General features: G+C 44.3%; 1 protein-coding gene across 5 annotated transcripts in view; it reads left to right on the forward strand.

Annotated features, from left to right (window-relative positions):
- Window positions 1–724: 724 nt before the first annotated feature.
- The window catches only part of rapgef3 (Rap guanine nucleotide exchange factor (GEF) 3), a 25,364-nt gene continuing 8,759 nt past the window's right edge, over window positions 725–17,329 (forward strand). Inside the window, exons 1-7 of one of the 5 annotated variants that reach the window (XM_083674978.1) lie at window positions 725–808; window positions 4,343–4,428; window positions 10,925–10,969; window positions 16,058–16,164; window positions 16,327–16,448; window positions 16,651–16,822; window positions 16,969–17,053. In XM_083674978.1, the coding sequence (XP_083531104.1) occupies window positions 4,357–4,428; window positions 10,925–10,969; window positions 16,058–16,164; window positions 16,327–16,448; window positions 16,651–16,822; window positions 16,969–17,053 (603 nt within the window). In that variant the 5' untranslated portion in view covers window positions 725–808; window positions 4,343–4,356. Of the gene's footprint in view, window positions 809–3,204; window positions 3,384–3,520; window positions 3,983–4,066; window positions 4,223–4,342; window positions 4,429–6,341; window positions 6,685–10,924; window positions 10,970–16,057; window positions 16,165–16,326; window positions 16,449–16,650; window positions 16,823–16,968; window positions 17,054–17,329 lie in introns of those variants that run through there. The other 4 variants (XM_083674977.1, XM_083674980.1, XM_083674979.1 and 1 more) reach the window with 4 other exon arrangements.

The following is a 17,329-nucleotide window of genomic DNA, read 5'->3' on the forward strand; positions in this document are numbered from 1 at the left end:
GTGTGTGATACTGTATGTAAATTATAGTCTACAGTGTGAAGAATTGGGAAGCTCTCCTAAGAAAAGCTATAATTCACATACTGTAGCAAGATCAAAAACAAGTTGATAGGCCTGTCTTCCCATTCTAGAAGTAGTGTGTGAGTCGTGTGAAGTGGAGAATTTTTGTTAGGAGTAACATTGTCAAAAGGTATCTTAATGCAAATCAATTTTATGCATATTATTGCATGTAGTAGTAAACATTCATTTACGAGGAGGATTGTGGCAAAGCTTTTTTTTCTGTGGTTATCATTTCTTCCTGTCCTATAAACAGTCTATCACAGAGGTAAACCACATCCTTGCATTATTCAGGAAATAAATGAAACTAGATGTCTACCAATTGTGTCTCTACACATGTTCACAAGTCCACAGAGACACTTGCTAGAGACACAGATGTTCCTCGCCCTCATTTCCCCCCTCATCATTCATGATGGTGTCCACCATCACATCATGACCAGGTGAACATGAACATTAGTAACAGCACTGTGCAGCAGAGGACCACTCGAGGACAGCTGCCCCAGTTGCTCCCCCCCCCCCTCCTCGCCCCCCTACCGTCACTGCCTCACCCGCCCCGAACATCAGGGCACACTGCTTCTATCCAATCAGAGAGACACAGGAAGCTGTAAAACACCCTCACAAAATGCACAAGCCACCCTGATGAGCCAACATCTGGCACATCAAGGACAGGAGAGGGGACTGAAACAAAAAGATAGCGTGGGCGCTCATCAGAAGATCTCAACGTGCAGGCTGAAACACGAGGAGGAGGGACCAGGTATGAGAATTTTAACCTGCGATCCAATATGTACAGGCATAATGAACAACATAAAGAACAACATATGATTGATGTGCCGTGGGTCAAGCATGTAGTCATTATGAATTATGAATGTGATATTTGGTGATGTTTGGGGGGGGATATGATGTGAGCAACAATCACCCTCAACAGGATGTCAAAAGTGTAACCTATGACTGAAATATCAAGGAGAACTCTACATCTTAAATGAACTCTACATCTTAAACTCTATCTTAAAATGTTATTATTTTTTAAGTACTTAAAATGTACTTACGGTTTTATCCTAAGAGTATCCTTCAGTTGATGTAAACGTATGTGTTTCATTGAGATCATCAGGAGATTGGGATGTTATCAGTGTATGTGTGTGAGAGAGAGAGAGAGAGAGAGAGAGAAGTAGACACAGAGAGAGAGAGAGAGAGAGAGAGAGAGAGAAGTAGACACAGAGAGAGAGAGAGAGAGAGAGAGAGAGAAGTAGACACAGAGAGAGAGAGAGAGAGAGAAGTAGACAGAGAGAGAGAGAGAGAGAGAGAGAGAGAGAGAGAGAGAAGGAGAGAGAGAGAGGGGGTGGGGCTCTCAAAGAACCCAGGTGAGAGGTAGATAATCAGGGTAGGTTTCTCTCTCACATTGAATCTCTATCTCTTTCTAGCATCTTCTCCAGCTCACTTATCACTGCCAGCGTCTCTCTCAACAAAAGCAGTCCTCCCTTCCTCTATGAACAGGGGGTCAGATGAATAAATACTTTGCCATCCCTTTCCTGCTTGCTAACTGGCTACAGCAGACAATAGGAAGGAAAAGGTGACAGGGAGGGTGGGAATGGGAAAAGAGCCGGTGTATGTACAGACATTCAGGAAGTGGGAGTCCAGTATAAGCGAACAAAATGTTTGAAGAGAAAATTCAATCTAAAAAGCCTAAAATAATCAATTCTATAATACAGTACAATACTGTTGATGCATGTGAGAGACATGGAAAAGGGAGAAGTCCCATGATCTACGAATAAGGTCTGCGTGGGCGTGGGTGTGTGGGTGTGTGGGTGTGTGGGTGTGTGTGTGTGTGTGTGGGTGTGTGCATGCATACATGTGCACATTTTGGACAGTGGTTTTAAAGGGACTAACACAACAAAGACATCTGGCCACATGCACTTTCCAAATGGGTGTAGATGTGTTGCAGGAAATCCCACTCCCTTTCCCAGAGGAACTGAACATGAATATCACACACAGACACAGACACAAACACACACGCGAGCACGCGAGCGCGCGCGCGCACACACACACACACACACACACACACACACACACACACACACACACACACACACACACACACACACACACACACACACACACACACACACACACACACACACACACACCTCTGATGAGGAAAAACTCCTTCTGGAAACAACACACCAGACCAAATAGATCATGGGACCGTTTCTTTGTTTATCCATACTGCAAATCAACGGTGCTAGAAGTGAAACCATAATGCACTAATGAACTCAAAGATGAGAAAATGATGTATCTCCCTCAACAACATAATGTCATAATGACACAGTAGCCAATAGATCCATTTGGAAATGTTTCAGACTGTAGTGTGTATTTATATTCACTAGATGGCAGCAAAACAAAATAGAGGGAGGCTAGGAGTTTCAGGGCATCCACAATGATTGTATTCCTCTGACATTGGGTGAAGAGGGACAATTTATCTGAAGAGCACTACACTAATTTATGCTTCAACCGTTGAGATTTCTCTGCCTGCTGATTATTACTATTCTTTTCAAAGGAGAGTTGACTATCACTCTCCTTCCATATGTATTATCTTTATTTAGACAGTCGGAAAGCGTGAGAGAGGGTAGATGAAGAGGGGTCACAGATTTTAAAGTGGCAATGGGTAGATTTGATTCCGCACTATGCCAGCATTCTCCAAAACCTGGCTCTGATCACATTGATGTATCAGCTTGCATGCGCACCTGAACCACCAAATAAAGCAATCATAATGTTTTGAAAATATTAGGTTTACCTGCTCCTCCTTCCAAGAAAAATCATACTTTTGAGTTCATGAAGTTGGCCTGATTCAGTTTTACTCAACAAGCAGAGATCAATGAGCCTTGTATATGAGACGAGGCCTGACCAAAGCGTTCAGCCACCAGATCATGTAAATAGAGCATAACAAACATGGAATTACAACCCCCATAACACTACTGAGCACATAGAGACAATGACAGCAACTCTGAGATCCTATCAGATGGAGTCCAACTATGCGCTTTCCCTTATCGAAGAAACAACAGTTTTTACATTCCCTGTAAGGCCATAAGAAGAGAAACTGGATTCCTTTGGTGGTGAGCGTTCTACAGAGTCCCTGGAAGGCATTCAGGAGGGGCCGAGATTCAGAGAACTACAGCTACTATTGAGCTCTGAGGCTTAGACTTCATGGTGTCCTAAAACTGTACTTTTCTGTTTGTTTGGTTGGTTGGTTGTTTATTTCCTTGATTCCAATTGGATTTTGTAAGAGGAAATAGATACAGATAATCCCTCACACACTACAAAGGAAGTCAAGTCCGGTAAGAGAATGTTGCCTGCTTCTTGGTTGGTGGTGGGTAATTGTTTTCCTCTAAAGTACAGGAAGAGGGTTTGAGAGGATGACATTTAACAGACTACTGGACGACTTTAAATGGGTGCTATTTTTGGGTGACATATTTGTTTTGATAGGCAGAACACTGAGATTTGTGCAAGCTTCATCACTCACTCAGTCTCAAGGGACAGGGAGGCAAAGAGAAGGTACAGAGAGGTGAAGTCTCAAACTGAAAAGTGCAAGAGTCAGGATTACGAAACAGAGACACACTGAGGAGCACTTCAGATAGACTCCATCTCTGTTCAGAGAACTCAACTGGGGGAATTCCTCTTTCGTGGCACTTGGTACACTGACCTGGGGAAGAACAAAACAAGCAGGCTAGTAAGGAGCGGGGAGAGAGAGCCCGAGGCTGTTTGACACTGTCAGTGGGGTCAGCCCAGGAAGGGCAGCTCTCTACTGGAACAATGGCTGGGATCTAAACAAGGCTTATGTAACAGGCGCAGCCTCCAGGTCACAGATGACCGTAATGCTTGGCTAAGTGGAGACGAAGTGAAGTCAATGTCCAGAAGAACATCTCCTGTTGCCAAAGTAACCGCAAATGAATGGCGCTTGACACACTACAGGGCTGACCTGACCTGTTCTGTGCTGGCTCAGATATGTTCCTTTCACATTGTCCTTTCCAGCAAGGTTAAAGCAACTTTAATCTCGGAACCCAGAATCTCATCTATCGATTGAAGAGTCTGACTTAGTGAGACTACAGCAACTATGGTCGATGCAAAACCAGGCCAGCACAGTACAGTTCAGCTCAGCTCAGCTCTTTTCAGCTTAGTAAGTGTGAAATGGGTATTATGTGTTGTGTTCCAATGAGCATGACAGGGGGAGACTAAAATCCAACTCTTCCTCTCCTCTCCCCTAATATTCTTTCCATCTCATGTCTTCTCTGTATAGACACCTCAACAACCATGTTCTCCATGGATACCTTCATCAAATCTATCCTGTTCCCGAGCAGACGGATAATGCCAGACATTGGGGAAGTAAGTCACAGTATCTGTTCATAAATCAAGTCACAGAGACAACCAGACTACTCTCTCTTTATAACACACCAATAACAAAAACAATAGTTCACAACACCAACAAACACACACACACACACACACACACACACACACACACACACACACACACCAATAACATGAGCACAACATATCCATTCCATCCAACTACCCTACAAACATGATGTTCTGACCAAAGAGAATTCTACATGAAAGCAGCCCGGAATGTTTAGCGCTGAATTATAAGGAAAATTGTAAAACTTCAAATGAGTTGTATTCAATTCACTATGGCATTACATCTAAACTATTTCAGTTTACAGTTAATGAGGCCTTGGCAAATGTGGCCAGAGAGATATGGAACTTTGATACACTAACATGTTTTACAGACATTGTGTTATGGAATGCATATTCAACACCAAAAATGAATAGGCCTAAGTACTGTTATTGCAGGTGTTGGTGTGGTATGTTCTGGGCAATGTTGGGGAGTACTGTAGTTCCACTAGTTTAACTGCATTTTACAGTAGCTTGGTGGTAAATTCAAATCCTATAGTGTTTCCAGTAGTGAATTACTTTTTTTTGCCATGTAGCAGTGTAGTAAGCTACTGTCACGACTCATTACATGTTCCAAAAGAAAACAAACAAAACATAAGAATGTAACTATTATTCCAACATTATTTCTTGAACTTCAAATTTCCCGACCATTTCTTCCCTTACTGCCTCCGGTCTCCTCACTTTGCTCCACCTCACCAGTTGTTTCTCTCTCAGTGATTTCAGAGGGTTTCAATCCAACACTTTATCACATGGGATGGGTCATCTTTCACTGACTGACTGTCATGTGTTGGATGTACTAGTTTGGATGTAAAGCAGTTGGTTATCCCAACACTTCCCTTGTAAAGTAATTGGTTATTTAGTTAAATACATTTTCAGAGTAGCTTCCCCAACACTGGCTCTGGGTTTGTGAAAGACTAATATGATGCAATGATATCAAAGGTCATAGCAATTTGCTCTGTGTTGGATTTACCAGGGGGGCAAATTAAAGCGTCTAGGTGTCTGTCCCTCAGCCAACTCATGCCTTGACTGTTGTCCGTCTCTACAGCAGTTTATCTGTGTGTGTCCATGTGTCTATTCTGCAGAGCTAGCCAGACAGCTGAACACCCTGATAAGTGTCTATGAACCGGCGACACACACACACACACACACACACACACACGTACAGAGAGAGAGAGAGAGAGAGAGAGAGAGAGAGAGGAGAGAGAGAGAGAGAGAGAGAGAGAGAGAGAGAGAGAGAGAGAGAGAGAGAGAGAGAGAGAGAGAGAGAGAGAGAGAGAGAGAGAGAGAGAGAGGAGAGAGAGGGAGGGGTGGGGGGGAGAGAGAGATATGTATGTATATGTTTTTCTGCAGTACAGTATGTGCTACATGCTGGACAGGACCATAATGTACCCAGTACTGGTCTGGAACGTTATGCCTCCTTCTTTTTATATGGACTTATCCTTGACTCCATCTCATTAATCACACTCTGGTGAAACACTGAGTACTGGTAGCTAGAGCTCCACATTTAAACTGTGTGTTCCAGAGACAGGATATTAAATCGAAAAAATAAACATATTGGTGACACTTCAAGATGAACCACATCAGGTTACGTCTCAGAGAAATGTTCCATTATCACTACTGGACACAATGAAAATACTGGGGAAAAACTGGTATAATGAATTTGCAGCAGTGAACAGGCCATTGAATGTGATTATCTGAAGAGACCGCCGCTTTTAATGACTCCGAAATGACTTAGAATGATTTGAGAGTAAGTGCGCTCACGCAAGTTTAGAAAGTGCGCCTGTGCTGAGAGGTGAGGCTGATTGAGAGTGGGCTGGCGTATCCTCAGAGGCAGCAGCAACGTCGGCCGAGGTGGCAAGAGTTTTGATGAAGGAGCAGACAGATACCAACACTTAGATTTGATCCAGAGAACGTGAGGTGGTTGCCGAAGAAAAGCATGTGGATTCAACTTGCCATGCAATGTGCGCGCTGTTGGTATGCGATGTTGTTTTAATGATCCGGTGTCTCTAGCGGGTAGACATGCTTGGAAGTGCCGTGTTCGTTATGCGTTACGACCGCAGATCTTCTAATCGGGAAAGTTCTTCTGTCTGACCTGAAGAAAACATGCATCTATTCCGGAGTTACCATTACCGAGTGTTCCCGGACCGTTGTTCTATGGACAAAACAACTATTCGAGGCATCAGCTGGGTATGTTTAATTTGCCTACAATTACTGCAGTGTTAGCCCCTATACGCAGCTTAGACATACTAATACATTAGTAATAACACTAGTAAGTAGTAGGCTATTATATCCACATCATCATAACGATCATCATCATCATCACCATCATCATCATCATCATCATCATCATCATCATCATCATCATCATCACCATCATTATCATCATCATGTTTCTTTTGTTTGTCTTGTGCATGCTTTTGACATCTTCTTCTTTTTCTTCTTCTTCTGATGATGATGATGATGATGATGATAATGATTAAGTTAATTGATTAGTGCATAACTTAGTATGAGGACAACAGTTTCTTTCCTGAAAGTAACACTTCAAGTTCATAGAAATATATACACCATATCCCCACCCTTTGCAGTGAATACTTTCCTGTAAAAAGCTGTGTTGTGTTTGAGCGACACAATAGCCTATACCAGAAGTCAGTGTAATGCAATGCAATCACAGGGGGTTCTCATTCTCATTTCATCTCTCAACTTTGAGAGGTTGACAGTCTGATTGAAATATCCAAGGCACAGACAGTCCCTTGTCAGTCTCCCTCCAACAGCACCAATCTCACTTACTCCATACACTACAAGAGGAGGGGAGAGTAGACACAATACCAAACACTGCAACAGCTGCTCAGCATAAAAGCTGGTGTGATTGTATCTCAAACTCATTGTGATAGTGTCTGTATTGCTGTGTGAGATATGTGGGTGGAGTGCACTGCAGAGGCGGAGAGAGAGAAAGAGAGAGAGAGAGAGAGAGAGAGAGAGAGAGTGAGAGAGAGAGAGATGGGGGGGCACTAGAGACAGACAGTGTGTTGGTGCAAGCGGGGGAGAGGAGAGCAGCTAACCACGATGACACAGTACGTGTCCCCAAAACAAAAGCCAGTCGTGTGAGCGTCTGCTTTAGTCTGAGAGGAGGACAAGGATGCTCTATTGTCTAGGTGTGGGTGTGGGTGTGGGGGCAGAGGAAGGTAGCATAGGCCCAGCCAAAGTTTGTATTAAACTCTGGTTATTAATAGTGCATTGTTTATTGTCCTGCCCCCGCCCCCTCCAGTTTAAAGTGTGTAGAATGTGCATATTTGTTCCGAAGCCACAGGAAGAGGCAGAATAGTGTTCTTCAAGGAGGATCTAAATTTACTTGTCTCATAAGTACCTTGTTATTCAATAGGTCAGGACTCTGAGCTAACCTGGAGTTCTACATCTTAGAACTGCTAAGTTACCTGAACCTGTGATATCATTTCCTTTGAAGAATGAATAGTACATGCAATGAATGACACATGATTGGATTAGTACTAATTAGTATGAGCATTGTTGTTGGCGTTGTTTCACAGCGCATTACAAGCACTTGAATGGTCACAACCACAGCATATTACCTTCTGATGAGCGTGAAGATATAATTTGCCATGATGTCCACAAGCCACATCAGTGTGATAAACTGTCAGGGCAAGGGAACACAAAGCAGAAATTACTGTATGCAATAATTTTGTTCAAAACTTAATGAAAATGAAAGTCACACAACATTCTCTCATTGCTGTGACATTTATTCAGCTCAACACCTCAGGGTGTAATAATATAATATTGCGGTCATAAAAAATATGTATTACTATTGAGTAAAAGGGGAAGGCAAAGGTACAGCACCGTCATCAATATGCAAAAGGAAATTTAAAAGGAAAAACTTCTTGATGTTTTCTAATGAAGTGAGTTTGTGTTTGTCCTCATGTAGCCTGTAGCCTATCCTCTATGACTGATTAATGACAGACGAGGACGTCCTGTGGAGATGCCTTAATCTAGTCAATGTGCTTAATGTTCTTAAAGTCACAGGACGCTACTCTGCCTGCCTGGGGGTTCAACTAAAACCCCCTGTCATGGCAAAATAGATCACTGTATTCAGACAATATTGCATACTTAATCTTTGCTGTGGGAAACATGCTCTTAACAAGGGCATTAGATCTGCTAAAAGTAAAAACATGCTGTACATGGTTGATATTATGTTTGCAAATAAGGACCATACCTATTGAATTGATGTGAAATATGTTAGGGTTAGGCTTGATTCCAGTGGATGCAGCAATGCTCCTTTCTTCCTGAAGCATCTACAGTCTGGCTTCATGTCCTGGTGTCTGAATGTGTCTGGAATTCAAAGGTATGCCACGACAACAATAGACCTAATGAAACTGGCTTCACGCTCACGCTTAATGTATGTTCCAATTCCTGTTGACGACATGCGGTCAGATACCACCAACGGTAGCGAGGGCGGGGAGGGTCATTTTTGCAGTGATCATTAGGAGATGCTATCTACAGGGTAGACGGTACCCCATTGTCCTTGCTCTTGCATGCCAATCCTGGGGTGTTGACTCCTGGAGATAAAGCAAGACTAAATGCCTTACATTCATAGAGGTCCCAATGATGACTGACTGATACAGACCTAGAGGTACTCTGGATAATGGGGGGGGGGGGGGGGGGGCAGGCCCTCAGGGATTTTCCATTGCACGCCCAAGCTATGTTTCAGTATCCATGTGACGGTAGCATACTACACTGTACTGAGGATGAATGAAGTTCATTCTGAATGGTATGCTCATGTGGTCGTTGAAACATAGCACTAGCCTTAAACTGTGTTTCCTCAAGTCCTCAGTAATCGAGTGCTTTGCCACCAGTGAAGAGAAAACAATATCACTAACCCTCAATATGATGCTGCATTAGCCAAGAGGTGGACTGACTCTACCTGCCTGAGAGACATACTGTAGCATATGAGATAAGCTTATGGAGGCTTTTTTAATAGGAGTAAGTTACTGTAACAGTGGCGGGCAACTGGTTGTGACCATGTGACAAGTTTGGCTGCAGACAGGCCCGGCACAGTAAGTTTACTCTGTCAACAGAGGGGAAGGGAGGAGAGATCGCTGGCCCATGCTATTAAACCATAATATTGAGGAAAATAACAACCCAGAAATAAATATGACAAATATGGATGAATCAGTTGTTTACCTGGTTACAAGTAGGGCCAGGAGGTTTCCTGGTTAGGTCACATATTTAAATAAACTGGAAAAACTTCCCTCTCCTCCATTTCTCCACCAAAGCAACATTCTACAACAATGGGTCTGAGGTACAGTAGAATCTGTTCAAACACTTTTCTTGAGCTGCGTTTGATACTCAAACACGGCAAAGCGGCATCAACAGAGCTCCCACACAAACAACACAGACGCCAATATCTCATGCAATAAATCTATTTTCCTCATCACTCGAGCTTGCAATCCCCCACTGTGACACAGTGACAACGTGTTGCCTGCAGATCAGTTGGCTTTTATACTCAAAGTAGCCCTCAGGCTAAAGCACTCACGAGTTAACAAAACCTGTACACATGCCCCAGTAAATAATCGGTTCTCCATTGACACCTCAGCTCAGAAGAGACAGTGGCTATCGTGTAACAGCTGGCTTGGGAACAAGAGGCAGGGTGGCTGTCAGTGGACCATAAAGAAGAGTTATAAATTTTTTTTTAAAAAAAGGCCAAAGAGGAAGTGTGAATTAGACTACAGGACAGTCATGACATCATGTGAAGGGAGGATTTCTTTCGATAGGTCAACAGGTTTAGGTTATGGATGGGCCTACCATGGTGGATTGAGGAGAGAGGACCTAAGAGAGATATTACATTGTTATATTGTATTCTTATCCCTCATGCACTTGTGGAAATGTTTCAACCTTGCAGTAGTACTTGAACTTGGCAACAAGATAACACAGTTTCCCTGAAAAAGCGAAGTCGGGAGCTCAGTGCAACCTTTAACTCTTTACTGGCATGGCAACAGACATGTGCTTTTATGTACTAGAGTGATGTGTTAGGCTATGACCTGAGGCAGTTTCCTCCCACATAAACACATTAAATAGACTGACACCTACATACAGATGCACTCAAACACACACACAATGGATTGTTAACATAAATCAACACATACATGGAACGCTTCATATAATAAATAAAACAAACCATTTATGCATCTTTTAAGATATTTCCATATATACAGTTTTTGTATGTATCTTTCTGAAAGCACATACAGTAACAGTCCTCCATTAGGGTTGCTGTGAACAACCAGTCAAGCCTGTTTTGTTGGAATGCCTTCAAGATACAACTATATAGGCCAATATGTTATTATATAATTTAACAGTCTCTCCTCTCTCTCTCGCTCTGTCTCTGTCTCTCTCTCTCTCTCTCTGTCTCTCTCTTTCCTAGACACCGCTGCCAGAAGCTCTTGATACACAGGACACCATGAAGCAGGTGTGTATGCCGGGAACACGAGGTGACCCACACAGAGATACATCACCTCCCCACAGCTAGGCGGTTATCACGACCCAATGTTCTTTGGCCTAAAATGAACTTTATTGTCCAGAGAAGACAATTAACAAGGGCACTTTTTACCTCACCCTTTGATCATTTTTAATACTATAGACAACGCTGCGGGCTAATAGCTTGTGTTGAATGGAGGTCAAACTTTTGGACCTTGGTCCTGTTAAAGCCATTAGACCAGAGAGTTAACCGCTGACTATCTCTAACATTATGCATGTATGTTGTAGCCCATTTCTCACTGAGTCATGTGGTGGACAATTGTACTACATATGACACACGTCAAGAACTGAAGGAACAGGTTTGTCTCAAAGTCATTATCCCATTCATAAACACACATGTGAAGACATGCTGTCATGATGTTAGTCATCACCCAGCTGTTGACACTTGGAGACAGTGCCTTGCCTTGACGCTGTTTCTATTTCCAACAACGTTTCTTATCCTGGGCAGCTGTACGTGCCAGCTTATTGTTGACATCCAGAGTTGCAGTGCTTGCATCCTTTGGAACTGCTGACCTTGACGTTTTTGTGTTCCCTATGTCCTCCATCACTGCTTGAGCGAGTCTTTGAAAACACATTCCAAGTTAGCCAAGCAGTCACAAGGAGTCTAAAGGGCACTCCAAGATCCACAGCTAACTGCCGTCCAGCCCCCCCAGCATTGCCTGACCCAACCCAATCCAGCCTTCCCATTCACTCAGGCCTTTATCTCTGCTCCTTCAACAACCCCTTCTGAGGTGAAACCCTTACCCTGATAACAGGGACATGGAAAATGAGATCTGACTCCAGATTGGGTTTATTAGACACTGCCACCCAATGCAAATGCACACACACACACACACACACACACACACACACACACACACATGCACGTATGTATGCAAGCACATACACACACACACACACACACACACACATACACACACACACACACACACACACACACACACACACACACACACACACACACACACACACACACGACCAGTGAAGCTCAGATAATTGCTGTTGACTAAGATGCATCCTAACAATGTTCTATTAATAATCTTTGAATACACGAGTTGAACCAGTTCTTATATTTGCATTTTAGCAAATGCCTGTGGTAAGCCTGTTCATTTAGCCATCCAAGGTGGGTTTTAAACGTAATCACCTGGACGTAGAACATTGTTATGTGACGTGGTGAATAAGACAACACAACAAGTCCTGTTAGCTGTTAACTACATACATGTATTTGGTTTCACAACCAGATATACAAGATACCTGCTCTTATTTCAAGGTTAGGAAGTATTTTTGAAATGTCATGCTGTTACTTTTAGACTTTAATCGATTTGTTTTGGTGCATCTATTTATTCTAAATAGATAGAATCAGTTATCTGATGATGGTGGTGGGGGTAGTTCTTGTAGCTTTGGGTTATTGTATAACTTGTACAACACAGGACGCAGTTGGCAACATCAAAGACATCTCCGGAGGTGACCACGTCCAAGTTCTCATTGTTCCTGCAGGGGACTTCTACCCATCAATCAGTATACAGAATTAGGTCAGATTCCCTGTAAAGACTGTCATGACTCCATACAGTACAATGGGTTTCAAACAGTACCCCCGTTTAAAAACAAACTGAACATAGATGACCTTGTCTTGGCAAACTTTTCCAGTGCTGAGCTTTAGCAAGGTCATTCTGACTATGGCAAGTGTAGGCTGGAAACCAAACCACCCCCTCAGAAAGTCTGACATTGTGCAGTCTTGGGCGCCCAGAGACGGTGAAGTGTGTGAAACCCACTGTTCCTCTGCCCACCTCTGGAACGCTCCATCCCTCCATCTACGTACAGTCATGTTTCAAAGTGAACGCACAGCCCACCAAGGTCACACCTCCACAGAGAGAGAGAGAGGGGGGGGGGGGGGGGGGGGGACTCAGCCACAGAGGACATCAGCCTCCATATACCTGTAGTGGAGAACTGTATTGTATTTCTGACACACAGGAGGCAAAAGTACATTAAAACCACACACCACAAACTTACTTTCGCTAAGAAACCAACAATTTTCCAAAGCTCAGGGACAGGTCATAACCACAGAGTCTAACTGTATTTCAGAAACAAGCAAACCTCCCCCAAAACATACAAACCCTTTACTGTGCCATTCAAAGGTAGATTGATGTCTGTCAGAAAATGGGTCATAAAGGTAATGCTTATCCAAACTACGGACGTCAGTAGTTCACTGAAAGAGACAGCACCACGTATGTCATTGGCTAGCACTCCTGTGGGAAAGATGTTGACTCTGTAAGTAAGCTGACGCAATTGGAACAATCACCCAGTTAACACTAAGTTCACTAGGTTCCTACTTGCTCTCAATAGGCAGACAATATAGAATGAAAGGTGAAGGGCAGTGTGTTACTGATATTAGATTGATTTGTAGTCATCCACTGAGTGTGGTGCTCTTGATATTACAGAATATACTTGTATTGCATGTTAATAGACTGTTGTAAATGCAGTATTACATGTTTACTATGTCTATGTTTACACAGCTGTAAGAGCAATCTAATGTTAAAAGTATTATTATACTGTGCGTATTGGATACTAGGGTAACTGGAGCCACATGAGATATGCCTGCTATGGCGTATTTATGCAATTTGGCGATTCATATCTCAGGTTGAGAGGTGACTTGTCTGAGAAAGTGGTGGAGTGGTCTCACGGGGGGGGCAAGGCCCATGGGAATAGTAGTGACCTTTAGTCAGTAGAGCCATTCTGCACCGTCCCCCTGGGAGAGGGGGCCACACACCAGACGTCGGGGGACTGACTCACATCTACTCTGTAGACAGAAGGTCTGGGAACAGGCAGTGGGAAACCAGAGGATGGATGGAGGGGGGGGGGGGGACCCCTCCAGTTAACGACTCACACAGTAGGTGTGTGTCTATGCATCCTCCTTAATGGCCCTCTCTGAACTTGGAACCAGCATGCAGGTGCTCGGTTCTGTTTTATTTGATCCATTGTGAAAACCCAGTAGTTTGAACCTCACTTGCTGAGGTCATTAATACTTGGGTCCAGCTGTATGAGAACCCCAGGTTATGTCAGGTTCTGTTGTCATCGTCGAAACAGGGGTCACCTGATCAGTCACGGGTCAGGAGCCAATCTCTTCATCGTGAGTGCTTGGCAAAGCAGGCTGGGGGCCGGGCTGTGGGAAGGCAAGGGGGAGAGGAAGGGAGAGGAGAGGAGAGGAGGGGAGGAGAGGAGAGGGGAAGAGAGAAGGGTGAGGAGGGGAGAGGAGAGGAGAGGGGAGGGGAGGGGAGGGGAGGAGGGGAGAGGAGAAGTGAGGAGAGAGGAGAGGAGAGGAGGGGAGAGCAGAGGGGAAATAAGGAGAGAAGAGGAGGGTAAAGGGGGAAAGAAGAGTAAAGGAGAGGACTACTAGCACCATAACACCAGCAGAGAGAACTGAAATAGGAAATGGTCTTTGGGTTGAATGTGGATCTCAAGACCACCACCTTGGACAAACACTGCCCTGAAGGAAACCCAAGAACAAACAAACAGCACTGTGAGTCACTCGTGGAATCACAAGACTAGGAGCCAGAGAAATTCAGGAGGGAGGGAGGGAGAGAGGGAGAAAGACAGAGACAGAGAGAGGGAGTTCATTCAAACGCTCATTCAGGTGCTGTAAATATCGCTTTATCGTAGTAGTTTTGTCACATAGGTCACCCTTGAACAGACAGAAAGTGGCTGCATAGGCCACAAACCCAGCATGTCCCACGGTTAAGATAAGATGTATTTTATTGTCCCCAGAGGGACATTTGTCTTGTACAATGAAAGGCCTGCTGCTTCACACATCAAACCACTCAACACGCACACACACACACACACACACACACACACACACACACACACACACACACACACACTCACACACACACACACACACAAATGTTAACCCGCAGTGTTGCTGTGTCCCTGATAATGAAGTGCCAGGGACAGAGGGACAAAGGGACAGAGACACGGACACACACACACACACACACACACACACACACACACACACACACACACACACACACACACACAATTAGTTATGCAACTTGTTGGCCTGCATCACTGGTTGATTGACTGTTATTACTCTCGCGTGTCTTCATATTCAGTTTGGGCCCTGGCGTGGGACAGAGAGGGGGAGGAGAGAGAGTTGGGAACAGAGGTAATGGAGAGGTTATGGAAGGAGGGAGGGTGTATCCCAAAGGGTGCCTACTGAGCGACGCTGAGAGGAAGTGGAGTGAAAGCTATATCAGAAAGGAAAAAGTAGTTGTTGGCTCAGTGACAGTCGGTGGCTGTGGCGCGGAGCAGAGGAAGCGAGTTGGGTAAGCTGGAGGGAGAGTTTCACGTTAATACCTGTGATGACACACGTTCTCACCAGCAAGCTGCCTCTCACTCACACATTTACACTCCCCCGCAATTCACTCCACACACACACGCACACCGGGGACGTATGTGTCATCATCACACATCATCTCTATGGTGCTCTAGTTCTCTCAGAAGAGAAATACAAAACTCTTGCTTCAAAGCCTGTCTGTCTGTGTGCACACACAGTGTCTGTCTGTCTGTCTGTCTGTCTGTCTGTCTGTCTGTCTGTCTGTCTGTCTGTCTGTCTGTCTGCCTGCCTGCCTGCCTGCCTGTGTGCCTGTCTGCCTGCCTGTGTGCCTGTCTGCCTGCCTGCCTGCCTGCCTGTCTGTCTGTCTGTCTGCCTGCCTGCCTGCCTGCCTGCCTGCCTGCCTGCCTGCCTGCCTGCCTGTCTGTCTGTCTGTCTGTCTGTCTGTACACACAGAAGGGTCCTCTCAGTCTTGGTAAACAAGACCATCTGTGTTAGATATCCACTCTATTTATGGTCTTACTTCTCTGCTCTTTATCACATCACGCAAACAGACTTAAGGCACGTTCCTTGCCTTGGCTATGATCGTGAGAGAAAGAGGATCATTGTCTCTCTCTCTTTCTCTCTCTGTCTCTCTCTCTTTCTCTCTCTCTCTCTTTCTCTCTCTCTCTCTCTCTCCCCCCCCAGTTTCTGTCTGATCGTATTCAGAAGGCAGCGAAGGTGGTGTTTAGTGCCTTGATGGAGTGCAACCCTGGCCTGATCAGAGACAGAAAGCATCACCTTAAGACCTACAGGTATCTGCATGGTGCCTCATAGAGCTCCACAGAGCAGCTTGACTGCCATTTAAAGCATGACATGTTAACCAATGAAAAGCATTTATTTTGTCTTTCTGAAAATACCAAATTCCTGATAATACCAAATTCCTGATATTCACTTGCTATGGACTTCCCTTGTAGACAATGTTGTTCAGGGAAGGAACTTGTTGATTGGTTGATGAAGCTGAACGAGTGCTTCCAAACAAGAAGCCAGGCGGTTGGTATGTGGCAGGTCTTGGTGGATGAAGGAATCGTTGTTCATGGTAAGTCATAATTGATGTTGCTTCAGACTGCTAAAGATTGATCTAATCAAAATCCAATAATCATAATGAAGCCATTCAAACTGTGTTCCATATCAGGTTCATGACAGTACTTGATTTAAACTTTTCACATTCATGGAGTCATTTTGCGAATCAACCATTCCCTTTGAGTCTAAGAATACTGTCACCTTTCATCACAATTCAGTGAAGCAAGAGTTAAACTTCCAAGACAAAGACACTCAATTCTACCGCTTCCTGGAGGCGGAGTTTGGAGTACCAGCCAATGAGAAGGAGTTGGAGGATGAGCTTCAGGAGGGTCTGTCGTTGTTACTTCAGATGGGTCCAGATGCTCTCCTCACAATGATTTTGCGTAAATGGTGAGTTCCATCGTGATATGCAACATTTGTCATGACAAATTATGTTTGATTTATATTACATACAGTATGCCTGGCATACAACTTGCCTCACCCTGAAGGCTTTGTGTCATCGTCATGACCTTTGACCTATTGTGTGCCCTCCTCAGCCCCAGCCAGAGGAGTGCTGAGGACCTGGAGGTCATCTATGAGGAGCTGCTTCACGTCAAGGCTGCTGCCCATCTGTCCACCTCAGTGAGTGACAACCTCCTGTCCCTTGACTAAACACATACTGTACAGGACGTCCTGTAAAATTAAGAAACTATATGACACTACTTCTGATCAATACTGAGTTTCCCATGGACCCAAAAGAGATTGGAAAAAGTGTTGTCATTTTACCTCAGTGAGACTAACTTGGATAAATAAATGTCAGATAAATCAAAACTGCTCATGGAAAACTCCACCTGACCTCTCCAGACCCCTGCAGTTGAATCTCCTCCAGTCTCATTTCCTTCCCTGCTCTCCCTGTAC

This window comes from Argentina silus, assembly GCF_951799395.1.
Source record: "Argentina silus genome assembly, chromosome: 8".
Lineage (NCBI taxonomy): Eukaryota > Metazoa > Chordata > Actinopteri > Argentiniformes > Argentinidae > Argentina > Argentina silus.